This window comes from Solanum verrucosum, unplaced genomic scaffold (assembly GCF_900185275.1).
Source record: "Solanum verrucosum unplaced genomic scaffold, falcon-dt-bn FXZP01000064.1, whole genome shotgun sequence".
In the NCBI taxonomy this organism is placed as follows: Eukaryota; Viridiplantae; Streptophyta; class Magnoliopsida; order Solanales; family Solanaceae; genus Solanum; species Solanum verrucosum.
The window spans coordinates 162,367-176,901 of NW_026020144.1; the positions used below are offsets into that span (position 1 = coordinate 162,367).

General features: G+C 38.2%; 3 protein-coding genes across 4 annotated transcripts in view; all 3 read left to right on the forward strand.

The window, feature by feature from the left end:
- Positions 1–327: 327 nt before the first annotated feature.
- Positions 328–14,535, forward strand: part of LOC125827869 (bZIP transcription factor 60) — a 51,656-nt gene continuing 37,448 nt past the window's right edge. The window contains exons 1-3 of one of the 2 annotated variants that reach the window (XR_007443014.1): positions 328–867; positions 1,677–1,900; positions 2,122–2,431. Coding sequence is in view for 1 of the 2 variants with exons in the window: in XM_049507213.1 (XP_049363170.1) it covers positions 470–867; positions 1,677–1,900; positions 2,122–2,369 (870 nt within the window). In the remaining variant the exon portion in view is untranslated. Of the gene's footprint in view, positions 868–1,676; positions 1,901–2,121; positions 2,540–14,535 lie in introns of those variants that run through there. The other variant, XM_049507213.1, reaches the window with a different exon arrangement.
- On the forward strand, positions 3,649–9,616 carry LOC125827863 (pyrophosphate--fructose 6-phosphate 1-phosphotransferase subunit alpha). Its single transcript, XM_049507208.1, has 19 exons — positions 3,649–3,862; positions 4,572–4,744; positions 5,089–5,201; positions 5,484–5,558; positions 5,644–5,757; positions 5,854–5,921; positions 6,078–6,161; positions 6,619–6,672; positions 6,885–6,965; positions 7,070–7,163; positions 7,245–7,318; positions 7,419–7,529; positions 7,612–7,656; positions 7,742–7,798; positions 8,316–8,420; positions 8,498–8,614; positions 8,723–8,826; positions 9,036–9,201; positions 9,308–9,616. The coding sequence occupies exons 1-19, from the start codon at positions 3,773–3,775 to the stop codon at positions 9,431–9,433; spliced, it is 1,851 nt and encodes a 616-aa protein (XP_049363165.1). The 5' UTR covers positions 3,649–3,772; the 3' UTR covers positions 9,434–9,616.
- On the forward strand, positions 10,241–14,378 carry LOC125827861 (pentatricopeptide repeat-containing protein At1g25360). Its single transcript, XM_049507206.1, has 2 exons — positions 10,241–13,112; positions 13,655–14,378. Exon 1 carries the CDS (start codon positions 10,241–10,243, stop codon positions 12,653–12,655), a length of 2,415 nt encoding a protein of 804 aa, XP_049363163.1. The 3' UTR covers positions 12,656–13,112; positions 13,655–14,378.

Genomic DNA, 14,535 nt, shown 5'->3' on the forward strand with positions numbered 1-14,535 from the left:
GATTCCCGTCAGTTGTTAATACTCCCTAATTACTTGATTGTGAAGGTATAACATGATTTATTTTTTGTCATTTTTTGATTTATCAAAATGAACAAGTAATTAGTTACGACTAAAAAAAGAAAAAGTGAACAAGTATTCATTTGTCATTTTTTTTAAAGGTCGTGTGAATGAAAATGTGGCATATTCTTAAATTTAAATTTGTATTATTTATAGAAAAGGAGGAAGGTGTAATTTTCTTTTAATGGGAAAAGGGATGTAAATAGTAATTAGTGAGGTGAGTTGTAGCGAAGTCGAATTCTTATTGGGTGGATGACGAAGTAATAAACTTGTAATTTCGTTGAAAGTGTTTGGAGCCTTAACCTCTAAGACACCTAACGTGATTATTAAATTGGGGACATCCAGAGGTCGGGTCCCAAATAGTAAGTCGGGCCCTAGTTTCTTCACCCCCACAATCTCCGTCGAACTGGCGATGGTCGATAACTTCGATGATATCATCAACTGGGACGATGTAGATCACATCTTCCACAACGTTCTAGACAATCCCCACGATGATGATCAATTCACTCTTCCTGATTCCTCCCCACAGACATTCCAGCAGATCGAGCAGCTTCTTATGAACGATGACGATGTCGGTCTTGTCTCTTTTGAAGACGCTGATCCTCAATTTGCTGCCGACTTTCTCTCCGACGTCCTCGTCGATTCCCCTCTTCACTCCGATCATTCTCACTCTCCTGCTGAACAAGCCATTGGATTCACCGATTCCAAGGTTTCTAGTGGATCCGACGCCGATCAGGACAAACACAAGTCGCCTTCTGACGGGGACGACGAATTAAACAACCATGACCCTGTCGATAAGAAGCGCAAGAGGTATCTTTGCCCTTTTTTCTTTTTAGTTTATTTAATTCAATTATTCTGCTTATTCACATAAATAATACTACCTCTTCTGCGCTTCTCGTGCTGTATCTCTTCTTTGAAAATGGTTGACATACTAGCAGAAACAAATCCTAGTTTTGATATCTTATTTAGTTTAACTCAAGCTGATTAAATTAAAAAATTCGTCTGATACTGCTTGATCTAAATTATTGATAACCAGAAAAATCTTTGCAGTTTCTGTGTATGCAAAAACCAAATCCACATTGTGCCTTCTCAGCCAAATCGTGAATCAGTATTTCCAAGGAGTTCCTCTCTATAAGATTGCCTTAATTTGACATCACACATTGACTGTATTAGCCATTCATGATTTGATTTGTGCTGTGTTAGAACATAATGTTCATTCTCTATTGATTATGAAACAAAAATATGATTCTTTTTTCCAAGACATACCGATTTTATCAAAGCACATGATGGTGCAACTTTTCCATTAGTTTGCGATCATGAGACACCCCCCCGAAGTGGGGAACTTTCCTGAATAGCAAACTACTTCTGGACTTCTTCTTAGAAGAAGCAACCATGTTCTTAAAAGATTGCACTTATTCAATGTGTGATGTATATATTATGGAATGTGCGCATTTATCATGCTTAAAATTGCATAACATCGTGTGCATTTATCTAGAGTAGTTTAATACAACCCTCTCCTCTTATATTTCAAAATGGTGGGAGGATTGTATTTATCTAATCTGTATGTAAATAATAGCTTAAAGAAAATCTTAGTCACAAACTTAATTTTTGGTCTCCAGGCAATTGAGGAACAGAGATGCAGCTGTGAGGTCACGAGAGAGGAAGAAGTTGTACGTTAGGGATCTTGAGTTGAAGAGTAGATACTTTGAATCAGAATGCAAAAGGCTGGGGTTTGTTCTCCAGTGTTGTCTTGCTGAAAATCAAGCTTTACGCTTCTCTTTGCAGAATAGCAGTGCTAATGGTGTTTCTATGACCAAGCAGGAGTCTGCCGTGCTCTTGTTGGGTAAGTGCATAAGAAACATTCTTGTCATTTGGCTAAAAAACATTCTTTATACCACTTTTTGCTACTAAAATTTTCTGGACTTTGCTTTAGTTGATGTTTGAAGCAAGAAATAGATGGGGGAATGTCTGACATTTTTCCAGTTTGCCATGGTTATGTTGAATAGAAAGATGCATTATGTTCTCTCAAATGCCTATATTAATAGATGCAATATGAATTTGCAGAATCCCTGCTGTTGGGTTCCCTGCTTTGGTTCCTGGGCATCACATGCCTGCTCATTCTACCCAGCCAAACCTGGTCAGTTCCAGAAGAAAATCAGGGAAGCAGAAACCACGGGCTTCTCCTTCCAATAAAGGAAGGAAAAAAGACTAGTCGGATTTTGTTGTTCCTGTCCTTCATGATGGGCAAAAGATGCAAAGCTTCAAGATCGAGGATGAAGTTCAACCCCCATTCCTTGGGAGTTGTGATGTGACTCGTTGTGATCAAATCCATTCCCTTAGGTGGATCATGGTTCCTTTTGAGTTCTTTAGTTTTGTGTCAGAGATTCTCTGTATGTGTCTTGCTTTGACATCTGAAGGATGTAGTTCACTGTTATTAGTTAATGACTTATGAGCTATATATATTATCTATGCAACTTTTTAACAGTTCCAACCGAAATTTGGTTGTCTTTATTTTTGCTTTTCCTTATCTCAATATCCTTTTTGCCCCCCATAGTGGTAGGTAGGAGCGGGACTACCAGGCCACCATTTCATCCTCCTTGCTGAATTTCCAGTACTATGAAATCATGTGAAAATGGATGATGGGATCTCTATTAATTTGGAATAACATTCAGCATCTTTAAATTATGTTCAAACTTTGATGGTGGATCAAACCACCAGCTCTATAAGGTTGCAGACAGTGGTCTGTTTCTATTATTTTCCCTTCAAAGGGGGGATTGAGCAATGCAAAAAGGAGGTTTGACGAGATAATAAAGACTAAGAAAGCGTATGTACTTGGGGGAGCATATTCCGCAAATGTCTGCACGCCCTCTTGTGCGTGGGCAGCATTGGAGAAAGAAGGAAATGTGCATTTTGCAATGTTTAAGATATTAAACTGGGGGCGCTGTTGGAAAATTAAAATAGAAACTGGCTCCTGATGCCATCAAAAAAGATCAAATTTTGTTGTCAAATAAGAAAAAGGCCCTGAGAAAGTTTTGTCATTGTCCCCACTCCCCATCGAGAAGTTAGGTGAGGGTATTCTAGGTGAACTCTGAATTTACGTAACTATCCTCAAGGGCATATTCCTCTCTGGACTTTCAATACTCAAACCTCTTGGCTCTTTCACTAGGGCGCAAGAAACTAGAACTTCTTTTTGCAACAGAAATGGTGATGAACGTGTTTTTATACTCTTAAATTGTTTACAAGTGTAAACACAACCGACAGAAGTAAAGGAAAAATCAAGTTTGACGTGGTAACATTTGTTAATACTTTTCAACACAACACAAAATATTGAAGGATTAAAAAGTAGAATATTGAGAGTAATCGATTTATGCATATTCCTTTATGTTAAAACAAATTATGCTTTGGTTTATCTCTTTTTCTTTCCGCAACATACATATATATTTGCTTAATAACAGCATAAAGAGGAAGGGGGTATTTTGGTCATTGCACAGTGGCTGTATGGTGATATAGTGGGAAATGGGAGGGCATTGATACAGAGAGTTAGTAAACTGGTTGCTGTGTTTGTTGGTTGTATCGCCCCCACTATTTATTTATATATAAACGGAAGGAGGGACGGTCTTTTCAGAGTTAGAAACTGACAAAGAGTGAGTGTGTAGTACATTATATTAAAAACACAAAAAGTGAGTGTGTACTGCGTAGGTGCCAGGCATCAACAATGGATGCAGATTACGGCATACCTCGAGAACTCTCTGATTTGCAGAAGCTTCGATCTCACTACCACCCTGAACTTCCTCCTTGTCTTCAGGTACAACTCTTCTATTTTTCCACTCCTTTTGCTAGATCTAACCTGCTAGATCACACTGTTTTCTATCGTCATACTACTATTTTCTTCATATCACATGTATTCTCCCATCAATCTAATTCATCTCTCTTATTACACCATTTGTTTGTTCAAGTTACTAGTAATTTGATCGATTATTTGGGAGAGTAAAAGACTATTTGAGAAAGTTGGCGTCACAGGACTTTCTACATGTAACAAGTAATATAAATATCTTTTTCCATTTTATTCTGAAAGAGTTCACTACTGGACTTCACTCTGCTCCTGTTCCTGCTCCTGCTCCACCATATATATATATATATATATCCTTGCAGCCGGCTGAAAAATCATGTCTTTACATTTTCATCTGAAAAAAAGTCACCTCTTTACTTCAACTGAAGTAAACAACACATATAAACTGTCTCTGTTGCCCTTTTTGAAATAAATTATCAGGAAAAAAACGCTGCTAAACTTTGACAAAATAAAACTTACAAGTTACTTAGATGTTTGTCTGACTGTCCCCAGACATTCATGGCTGTCCAACTTTTCTAGTTAAATGCATCACCACTTTGTTTGATTGTTTACATTTAGGAATTTTATCTATGATATTTAAGACCCTTAAGCAATTTGTCCTTCAGTGTTATTGTTTTAACATATTCAATCTTGACTGTATCCCGAATTGTTCTGACTTATACAGGGTACTACTGTCCGGGTAGAACTCCGTGATGCAACCACTGCAGCAGATCCCTCTGGTGAACACACAATTAAACGGTTCTTCCCACATACTTATGGTCAACCATTAGCCCATTTTCTTAGGGCAACTGCCAAGGTCCCTGATGCTCAGATAATTACTGAACATCCTGCAATTAGGTATTGCGTCAGACGATTGCTCTATAATTGTGCAGTTTACTCACAAACTAGATCAGGATTGTGATCACTGATCAGGAGATGTTTTCTAACATATTCTATGTTGATTTTATTTAGGTTTATGGATCTACCTCTGTTTTCTTGATAACATTCCTTTTGTTTTGTCTGTGATTGAAATCCTTTTCTATTTATATCCTCAAAATCTAAACCCAAGGGAAATAATAGAAAATATTGGTTTATGCATTAGAAGCTAATTCACATATAGGTTACAATAAAATGAGTATTATCCCTAATCTCTTTGATAGGACTGAAAACTATACTCACTGATTATCCTCTTCTTTTCTTAGGGTTGGGGTGCTATTTTGTGGTAGACAATCTCCTGGAGGACACAATGTCATATGGGGTCTTCATGATGCTCTTAAGGTTCACAACCCCAAAAATATCTTGCTTGGGTTTTTAGGTAAGCATTTCCTTTACGTGACACATTTTCCATTTGAGAACTTTTTTATGACAATTATTGGGACACTACAGTAATAGTTGACACAAGTGTCTATTTGCATATCTACTTTACCACCATTACCATGAGTCTCTTTGCATGTGTCATGTTCAATATTTCGAGGGTCATGCCCTAACGTCGAACAATATTTTTCCTGTCATGCTCTAATGTTTTCAGTTTTTTAGAAACTTGATTCTCCTTAGAGAAGGCTAATGTGTTGAAGGTCTCTTTTCCAAATCTCAACAGGTGGTTCTGAAGGTTTATTTGCACAAAAAACTCTAGAGATCACCAATGATGTTCTTGCTACCTATAAGAATCAAGGTAATTCACATCTGGATGAAGTTTGCTCTTTATATTTTCGTTTGGCCTTTTTTGGCTTATTTTTGTTGCCTTTTTCCTTATTAAGGTGGATATGACATGCTGGGACGGACAAAAGATCAGATTAGAACGACTGAGCAAGTAAATGCTGCAATGGCTGCATGCAAAGCTTTGAAATTGGATGGCCTTGTCATCATTGGAGGTATTGATACTGCTACAGTTATTAATGGTATATGATGAATCTAAAAGTACACTATTCCACTTCATCTAAAGTCTAACAGTATGCATTGGCTTGAAGGAGTGACATCAAACACCGATGCTGCTCATCTGGCAGAAAAATTTGCAGAAACAAAATGCCTTACAAAAGTATGTGTTATCCCCCTTGTGACATGTAAAGCAATGAATATTCTATTCTATTTTTTCTGATTTTTCCTGCTTCTAATCCAAACTTTGCATCTTATATCCGCCATATTGTCTTATTGCATTAGTATCACACCAAATTAATGTCTTTATCTTCTTTAGGTGGTTGGTGTTCCTGTTACATTAAATGGGGATCTCAAGAATCAGTTTGTTGAAGCGAACGTTGGTTTTGACACAATCTGCAAGGTATTAATACAATCACCACATAGAATTAGCTCGTAACTAACTTTCTTTTTTTCCTTGAAATGCATTGCCGTGGAGATTCTTCTTCTTCATGCTTCCCACTCCTTGGTTTAGGGTTGGTTTTTTGGTTTCTAGGTGGGCTTAGAGTTTGATTGGACCTCCTGCTTCAATCTTCTTCTTCTTTCTTCTTGTTGTTCTTTGTAGTGGAATTGGTGGCATCATTCCTCGTTTGATGGTATATTCCCTTGGGTAGATGTAGGTTTTGCAGTGTTATATTGCACTTCAATGGACTTTTGGATGGGGAGTAGCCCTTCTTCTTCTCTTTGTGATGTTGTGGATGTTAATTGAGTTATACAAGCCTTGGACTAGCTGATGTGTCTTTTGACTTCTTGATTTCTGGAATTCTATCTAATTGTGATTTAGATCAGGGAAAAGCTAATTATATGTGGTTCCACCTCAGGTTAACTCCCAACTTATTAGCAATGTATGCACTGATGCACTCTCAGCTGAGAAGGTACCAACTCTATTCATATCCTGAAATGTTTTTCGTTGTTGCTTCTGATGTAGTAGGGTGCTGAAAATACAACATAGAATACTAATCTGGTTGTACGAAATCCTGATGGGGGATTGTCCTCACTAGTTGATTATGATTTACAGCACATGTTTCTTGTTACACCTTTGTTTTTGTCTTTCTATTAACGTACTGTGGGGATATTTCCTTTTCAGTATTACTATTTCATTAGACTCATGGGGCGAAAGGCATCACATGTTGCATTAGAGTGCACTCTGCAGTCACATCCTAATATGGTTAGTTTTATCTCTGAGATGATAAGCTGGTGCTGCACCTTGGACATGGTGCTTCTTATATATTGCGAGTGTTCTTGCTTAATAAATGTTGAGCGATCTTGCAGGTGATTCTTGGAGAGGAGGTAGCTGCATCAAAGCTTACTATTTTTGACATCACACAACAAATTTGTGATGCGGTTCAGGCTAGGGCTGAACATGGTATTGAAGCTACTAGGTTATCATTTTCCTTTAGAGTCATTTTTGAGTTTTCCGGTCAGCTGACTAAGGTTTTGCATTCAGATAAAAATCATGGTGTTATCCTGTTGCCTGAGGGCCTTATTGAAAGTATTCCTGAAGTATATGCTCTATTGCAGGTATGATGCAAACTAAATTGTTTAATAAGATATCTTAGCTGCTTTGTTGGGATGTGGATTTGTTATGATATTGCCTTTTCTGATTGACTATGAATTTCAGGAAATTCATGGTTTACTCAGGCAAGGTGTTTCTGCTGATAAGATTTCCTCTCAACTATCACCATGGGCTTCTGCACTTTTTGAATTTTTGCCGTATTTTATCAGAAAACAGGTGTAGTTTCTGTATGTGTATAAATTGACTGACTGAAGTTCCATAGGACAGTGCTTACACCCCTAGACTTGTGATTTTGCAGCTTCTCCTACACCCAGAATCAGATGACTCTGCTCAGCTATCACAGGTTACTACACTTGCTGTTTGGATGATGCTGCTTGATGATATATGAACTATCTATCAGTTGATTGTCTTTAATGTTTTCCTTACAGATTGAGACCGAGAAACTTATTGCTCATCTCGTGGAAACAGAAATGAACAAGCGATTGGTAGGTTAATGAAATCAATTAAGTATGTTGTATCTAATGATTCTTTGGGATTGCTAACAAGAGATTGAGAGTAAGTTAGAAGTACAATGTCCCGTAATGATTGAGGATGATGTTTGTGCAGATAAAGATATTTTGAACCCAAGAGTTCTAGGAAGTTACTCAAATTGTCTCTTTCTCCTATTCATGAAAAAAGATTACTTTTTTCCGTTCTGCTTGTTAACTTCAATGGGATGATGTATGATCTGCAAAGGCTCAAACATCAGGTGGATCAAATTTCCCCATTGCACAAAATTTTCATATTCAGTAATTCTTTAGTTTTCCTCTGATGGAAGTCAGTCCCTGACGATCAATCATTCTTTTCTCTTTTTATTTTCATCAAGATGTTTCTTGTTACTTTGCTTTAACAGACTATTTGTAGGTGAGAGTTAAAAGGAAAAAGACTGCATCTACATGCTCTAAAGATACCTGCTCCCAATTTTTTATGTATGACTGTCCATTTTCTTCTGTTCCTTTACAGAAAGAAGGAACTTACAAAGGAAAGAAATTTAATGCTATTTGCCATTTCTTTGGTTATCAAGCACGGGGATCATTGCCATCAAAGTTTGATTGTGACTATGCCTACGTAAGTTTTGCTGGAGTTTCTATATCTTCTTTCTAATCTTGATTTCAGATACATAATTTCGACAAAACCAAATGCAGGTTCTTGGTCATGTTTGCTACCATATTTTAGCTGCTGGTCTTAATGGTTACATGGCTACTATTACCAACCTGAAGAATCCTGCCAACAAGTGGCATTGTGGTGCTGCCCCTATATCTGTAAGCAGCTTCTTTGAACTTTTCCGGAGATTCACCCTAAGCTTCCACTTTTTTGAAGTTGCGAATATCCAAAAATGATTTGCTCTGTTCACTGCTTCGTTACTGCAGGCAATGATGACTGTTAAGCGTTATGGTCGTGGTCCCGGTAAAGCATCAATTGGGGTACCTGCTTTGCATCCTGCTACTGTGGATTTGAGGGGCAAATCATACGAGTATGTCAAATTTCTGAATTGTTGTTTATATATATTTTCAGCTTAAAATGAATGGAACTTTTGAATTTCAAAAGGTAGGAAGTAGTAGACATCAAATCAAAAGGAGATGCTTTTAAGAAGTGGCACTCTAAACATGCATTTTGTAAGTAAACTGCTGGAGCAATACGTATCCTCTTGCAGCACCTAATTTCTCTCTTCATTTTGTGCAGGCTGTTGAGTCAAAATGCAACAAAGTTTTTGTTGGATGATGTTTATAGAAACCCAGGTCCCCTCCAGTTTGATGGCCCTGGTGCAGATGCCAAGGCCGTTAGCCTTTGTGTTGAAGACCAGGATTACATTGGCCGTATTAAGAAATTGCAGGAATACCTAGACAAGGTGCTGAATTTTGAAACATCATCTCTTTTTACCAACTTCTGTTGGCTATTCATTTAATGTATCATTTCTGACTGTGTTATGACATGCTTTGTTATTTTATTTTCAGGTGCGTACAATTGTGAAGCCCGGTTGCTCACAAGACGTCCTGAAGGCTGCATTAAGTGCCATGGCTTCTGTGACTGACATTCTTTCAGTGATATCGTCACCCTCAAGTGTGAGCACACCATTTTAGATGAGAACCTATCATCTTTTAACATTGAAAAGATTTGGAGGAACTCTTGCTTTTGCGGCTGTTTACTTAGTTGTTTTTGTGCATTTTTCTTTTTTCAATCTTGTAAAAGCCAAATAATGTTGAGAAGATTATACTACTTTCTGAGAGTTTGTTGAGGGATCCAAATATTCCTGTGCGTTAATAAACTATTACAGTACGTACATATACCCCTTCAAATCATTTTTCTTGACGACTAAATAGTGTTTAGACAATACTTGATCGAACTTGACAGTAAAAAATACTTAGTATTAGTGTTTGGATATGAATTTTATATATAAAGTAAATGCTGAAGATTTAGAAAACAATGGACACGAATTTTATGAGTGCAGTCAGTATTTCACTTAAAATACTCTTCAAGTACTTAAATAGGTTAAGGCACTGGCCTGTTTATTCAATGGTTTTTTGAGTTTTCTTATGGTTGTTTATTTGATGAGCAAAGCCCAATTGACATATTCTTCCTGTGTTACATACCGTTAAAAAAATTGGTCAATAAATAAAGAAGGTGATGTCCAACAAACCTATGTATGCCTTGTGGGAGTGTCTGCATTTGAAGTTAGAATAGGAGGAATGATACAGAAGTAGAAAAATAGTTGCCTCGAGAGCAAAATATTACTACTATTATTCTGGTGGTATTTGAATTTGCGGAGTGGGCAATTCTTGGTTGAACTCTCATCCAAGGCATCGTCGTCTTTCTCTTCAATTTCAAAAAATCCACTGCCAGGCTAGGTTCTCTTTGTTTTTCATTCCCTATATTTACCTTTTTCAATCATGAAAAATGCCGTCAAAACATCTTTGCAGAACCAATCAGCCACGGGTTCCATTGCTAACTTCTACGCAGTCCAGCTCCAACTTCTTTGCCGAGAGCATAAGCATGCCACCTCAGCGTCTGCTCTTCTTCGATCAATCCATGCCAACATGATCACCTCCGGATTCAGCCCGCGTAGCCACATCCTTAATAGCTTAATCAATATCTATTGCAAAAATTCCGGTCTTGTTTATGCAAAGCACCTGTTTGATAGAATTCCCCAACCAGATGTAGTGGCCAGAACAACTATGATTGCTGCATACTCTGCTTCCGGAGAACCCAAGCTTGCAAGAGAGGTTTTTGACAAAACCCCATTAAGTATCCGTGACACTGTTTGTTACAACGCTATGATTACAGGCTATTCACACAACAACGATGGCCATGCTGCTATAAAATTATTTCTTGATATGAGGTGGAAAAATTTTCTACCCGATGAGTATACCTACACCTCCGTACTTGCAGCCTTAGCCCTTATAGCTGATCATGAAATGCACTGCCGGCAGCTGCATTGTGCTGTTGCAAAGTCAGGCATGGCCAACTTTAAGTGTGTTGTCAATGCACTTATATCTGTTTATGTCAGATGTGCTTCGTCACCCCTAGCATCATCCTTGCTGTTGATGGACTCAGCTAGCAAGTTGTTTTATGAGATGCCAGAACGGGATGACTTGTCTTGGACTACGATTATCACAGGGTATGTGAAGAATGATGATCTTGATGCTGCTCGGAAGGTGTTTGATGGTATGGATGAGAAGTTGCTTGTGGCATGGAATGCCATGATCTCCGGATATGTGCATAAAGGTTTCATCTTTGAAGCATTAGATATGTTAAGGAAAATGTATTTAGCAGGGATGAAGCCAGATGAGTTTACCTGCACCAGTATCCTCAGTGCTTGTGCCGATGCTGGACTGTTTCTTCTAGGAAAGCAGGTGCATGCTTATGTTAGACGAACAGAAGAGAAAATTCATGTGTCTGTATATAATGCTTTAATAACATTATATTGGAAATGTGGTAGAGTTGATGATGCAAGAAAAGTTTTTGATAATCTAGTTTTTAAGGACCTTGTTTCATGGAATGCAGTTCTATCAGCATATGTGAGTGCAGGGCGGATTAATGAAGCTAAGTTATTTTTTGATGAGATGCCAGAGAAGAATTCCCTGGCATGGACAGTAATGATATCAGGATTAGCACAAAATGGACTTGGAGAAGATGGTCTCAAACTGTTCAACCAAATGAGAGTAAAGGGGATCGAGCTGTGTGACTATGCATTTGCTGGAGCTATTACATCTTGTGCAGTGCTTGGAGCGCTAGAAACAGGATGCCAACTCCATGCTCAACTAATCCAGCGTGGTTATGATTCAAGCCTTTCAGCTGGAAATGCATTAGTCACATTTTATGGAAGATCTGGGGTCATTGAAGCTGCACGTAATGTGTTCCTCACTATGCCTTGTGTAGATTTGGTGTCTTGGAATGCATTGGTTGCTGCCTTGGGACAGCATGGATATGGTGTTCAAGCGGTTGAACTTTTTGAACAGATGTTAGATGAAAATATAATGCCTGATAGGATAAGCTTTCTCACGGTTATATCTGCTTGTAGTCATGCCGGATTGGTTGAAAAGGGACGACACTACTTTAATATAATGCACAGTGTTTATAAAATAAGCCCTGGAGAAGATCACTATGCCCGTTTAATTGATTTGTTGTCTCGAGCTGGAAGGTTATTAGAAGCAAAAGAAGTGATCCAGAATATGCCTTATAAACCTGGAGCACCCATTTGGGAAGCTCTTCTTGCTGGTTGCCGAACTCATAGGAACGTGGATTTGGGGGTTGAAGCAGCAGAACAACTCTTTGAGTTGACGCCACAACATGATGGAACCTACATACTTCTAGCTAACACATTTGCTGCTGCAGGCCGATGGGATGACGCTGCTAAGGTGAGAAAACTGATGAGAGACCAAGGGGTGAAAAAAGAGCCTGGATGTAGTTGGATAAAGGTTGAGAATACCGTTCATGTCTTTTTGGTGGGTGATACTGCACATCCTGAAATTCAAGTAGTGTACAACTACCTGGAGGAATTAAGGCTGAAGATGAGGAAAATGGGATATGTTCCAGACACGCAATATGTGTTGCATGATATGGAGACTGAGCAAAAGGAGTATGCTCTTTCAACTCATAGTGAAAAGCTGGCGGTTGTATTTGGGCTCTTGAAGCTTCCTCGTGGAGCCACAATTAGGGTCTTCAAGAACCTTCGGATTTGTGGTGACTGCCACAATGCCTTCAAGTTCATGTCGAAGGTTGAGGCAAGAGAAATCATCGTCAGAGATGGAAATAGGTTTCATCATTTCAGGGATGGTGAATGCTCATGTGGGAATTACTGGTGAGATACCGGATAAGATTAGAGTCACCTATTGAGTGTCTTTGGTTCTGGAGGTTTGAATATGTCATTCTGGAACCGGTTGTATTGCCAGGGAAAAGTTGCAGCACCTTTGGACAGTAAATGTAAGACTTCAAAGCTAGAAGCAGGAATGTGCTGCTATCTTGTTTGGCTGTGGCATTTTGAATACAGATCTTCACGGTGAATGTTTCTGGTTTGTGGTTTCCGGGTTGGTGAATGCTCATTGGTACCTTATTGATACTTAAATCAAGATGCATATGCCTTATAGTTATACACAACTGAGTAATTATCAAGGAAAATAAATTACCGCTCCAGAATGCTCCCACTTTGTGAATATTTGCCTTGATTAAAAACTTTGAGTGCCAAAGGGTGGAGAGACTCTCTGCTTGTTTAGTGGTAGAAGAATGATGCAGTTGCAATTTCTAGAATCCTCAAGCACAAAGGTACTAATATCAGAGAAATATGTTCCCATGAAACATGTCTCTGTGTTATGCACTTTATTGAGAGAACTATTTTATGCACTATATATGAAATAAATTAGCTCTGTTCCTGGGGAATTCCCACCCCAGTTTTCTTACCTTAGGATTTAGATTGTAATTTGTTTTATTTAAAATTGAATGAATTTAATTGAATGAGATTCTCTTTGTAAGGATTTGATACCTGGGTCTAATTCTACTCCAAAAAGCTAGCTCATGAGGGGAGGATTTGCCAAGTCCATATTAGCAGACCACCAGTCCATTCCCAACCAATGCGAGACTATAACCCACTCGTACACTCTTTAGGTTCAAGTTGTTATCTTTTTCGACTTTGATGAATTCATTGTTCTGCATTCTCTGTGTCATCTGGTCTTTAATTATAACCACTCACCCAATTTAGCTAGAATTTCATTTTACAAATGGTTTGTTGTGTTCCTTATCTACATGCTGAAAGTTACCTTATTTGCCTGTTTCCACTGACAGATGAGATACTTTTTTTTTTATTTCAGGGGTACAGCTTACAGTCCATGCAAAGAAGACATCTTCATGTCCTCCACTGATTCCATCTGACAACATCTACCAAATTTAATTGACTATCTTTCACGACCATTGCTTTAAATAAGCATAGGGCTGAAGGCAGACTTGGTTTGCTGCAATTGTCCTTGCGCTGGCTCATCTGTCTCTTTAGCAAGTGAACTGCTTTTTCACGTGCCCTAATTGGACTTGTTGAACTCAAGAGTTGCTCTCTACTTGTGACTGTTCTGATCAGCTGTATGCTTTGTTCAGGATGCTCTGTGCACCAGATATACTTGTATTTGAAGGAGTTTCCCCCTATTATCTGGTGCAGAGTAGCTGATCTTCTTGCTTAACTCAACTAGACCAGCCACTCTTTAATCGGAGTTGTTTGAAATGGCTTTATCTAGGCTTGATCCCAGCCACTGAAAATTATTGTTTGTGGGATCACTGAAGTTTTCATGAACAACAATTGATCTTAGCTAACTCTGAAATCAGTCTCGCATTCAATTCACTCTTGAGAAGAACCAAAGGATTTGACAGAGGTTGTAGATACTAGAAGTTAAATCACTATAGTATAGATTCACTTATCATAATTTTTCTTATCTGTTAGGGTTAGACACAGAAGTTTGTTTACTTAATCGTTGTACTTTACTCATCTCTCCTGGAATCTTACATTTGAATGCAAGCACATGTTGTAATTCTACAATTTTGTTTTATAATGGGTTTGCTTACTTTAAGCTTCTGATTGTTCTTCCTGCATCACCTGCACGTAACCCTATGTAATTGTTTTGCCTAAATGGACAACAAATATAACAACTGCCCTATTGATTACATTTTCAATAAGAAAAGACACGGACGGTTGTAGAAGATTCTT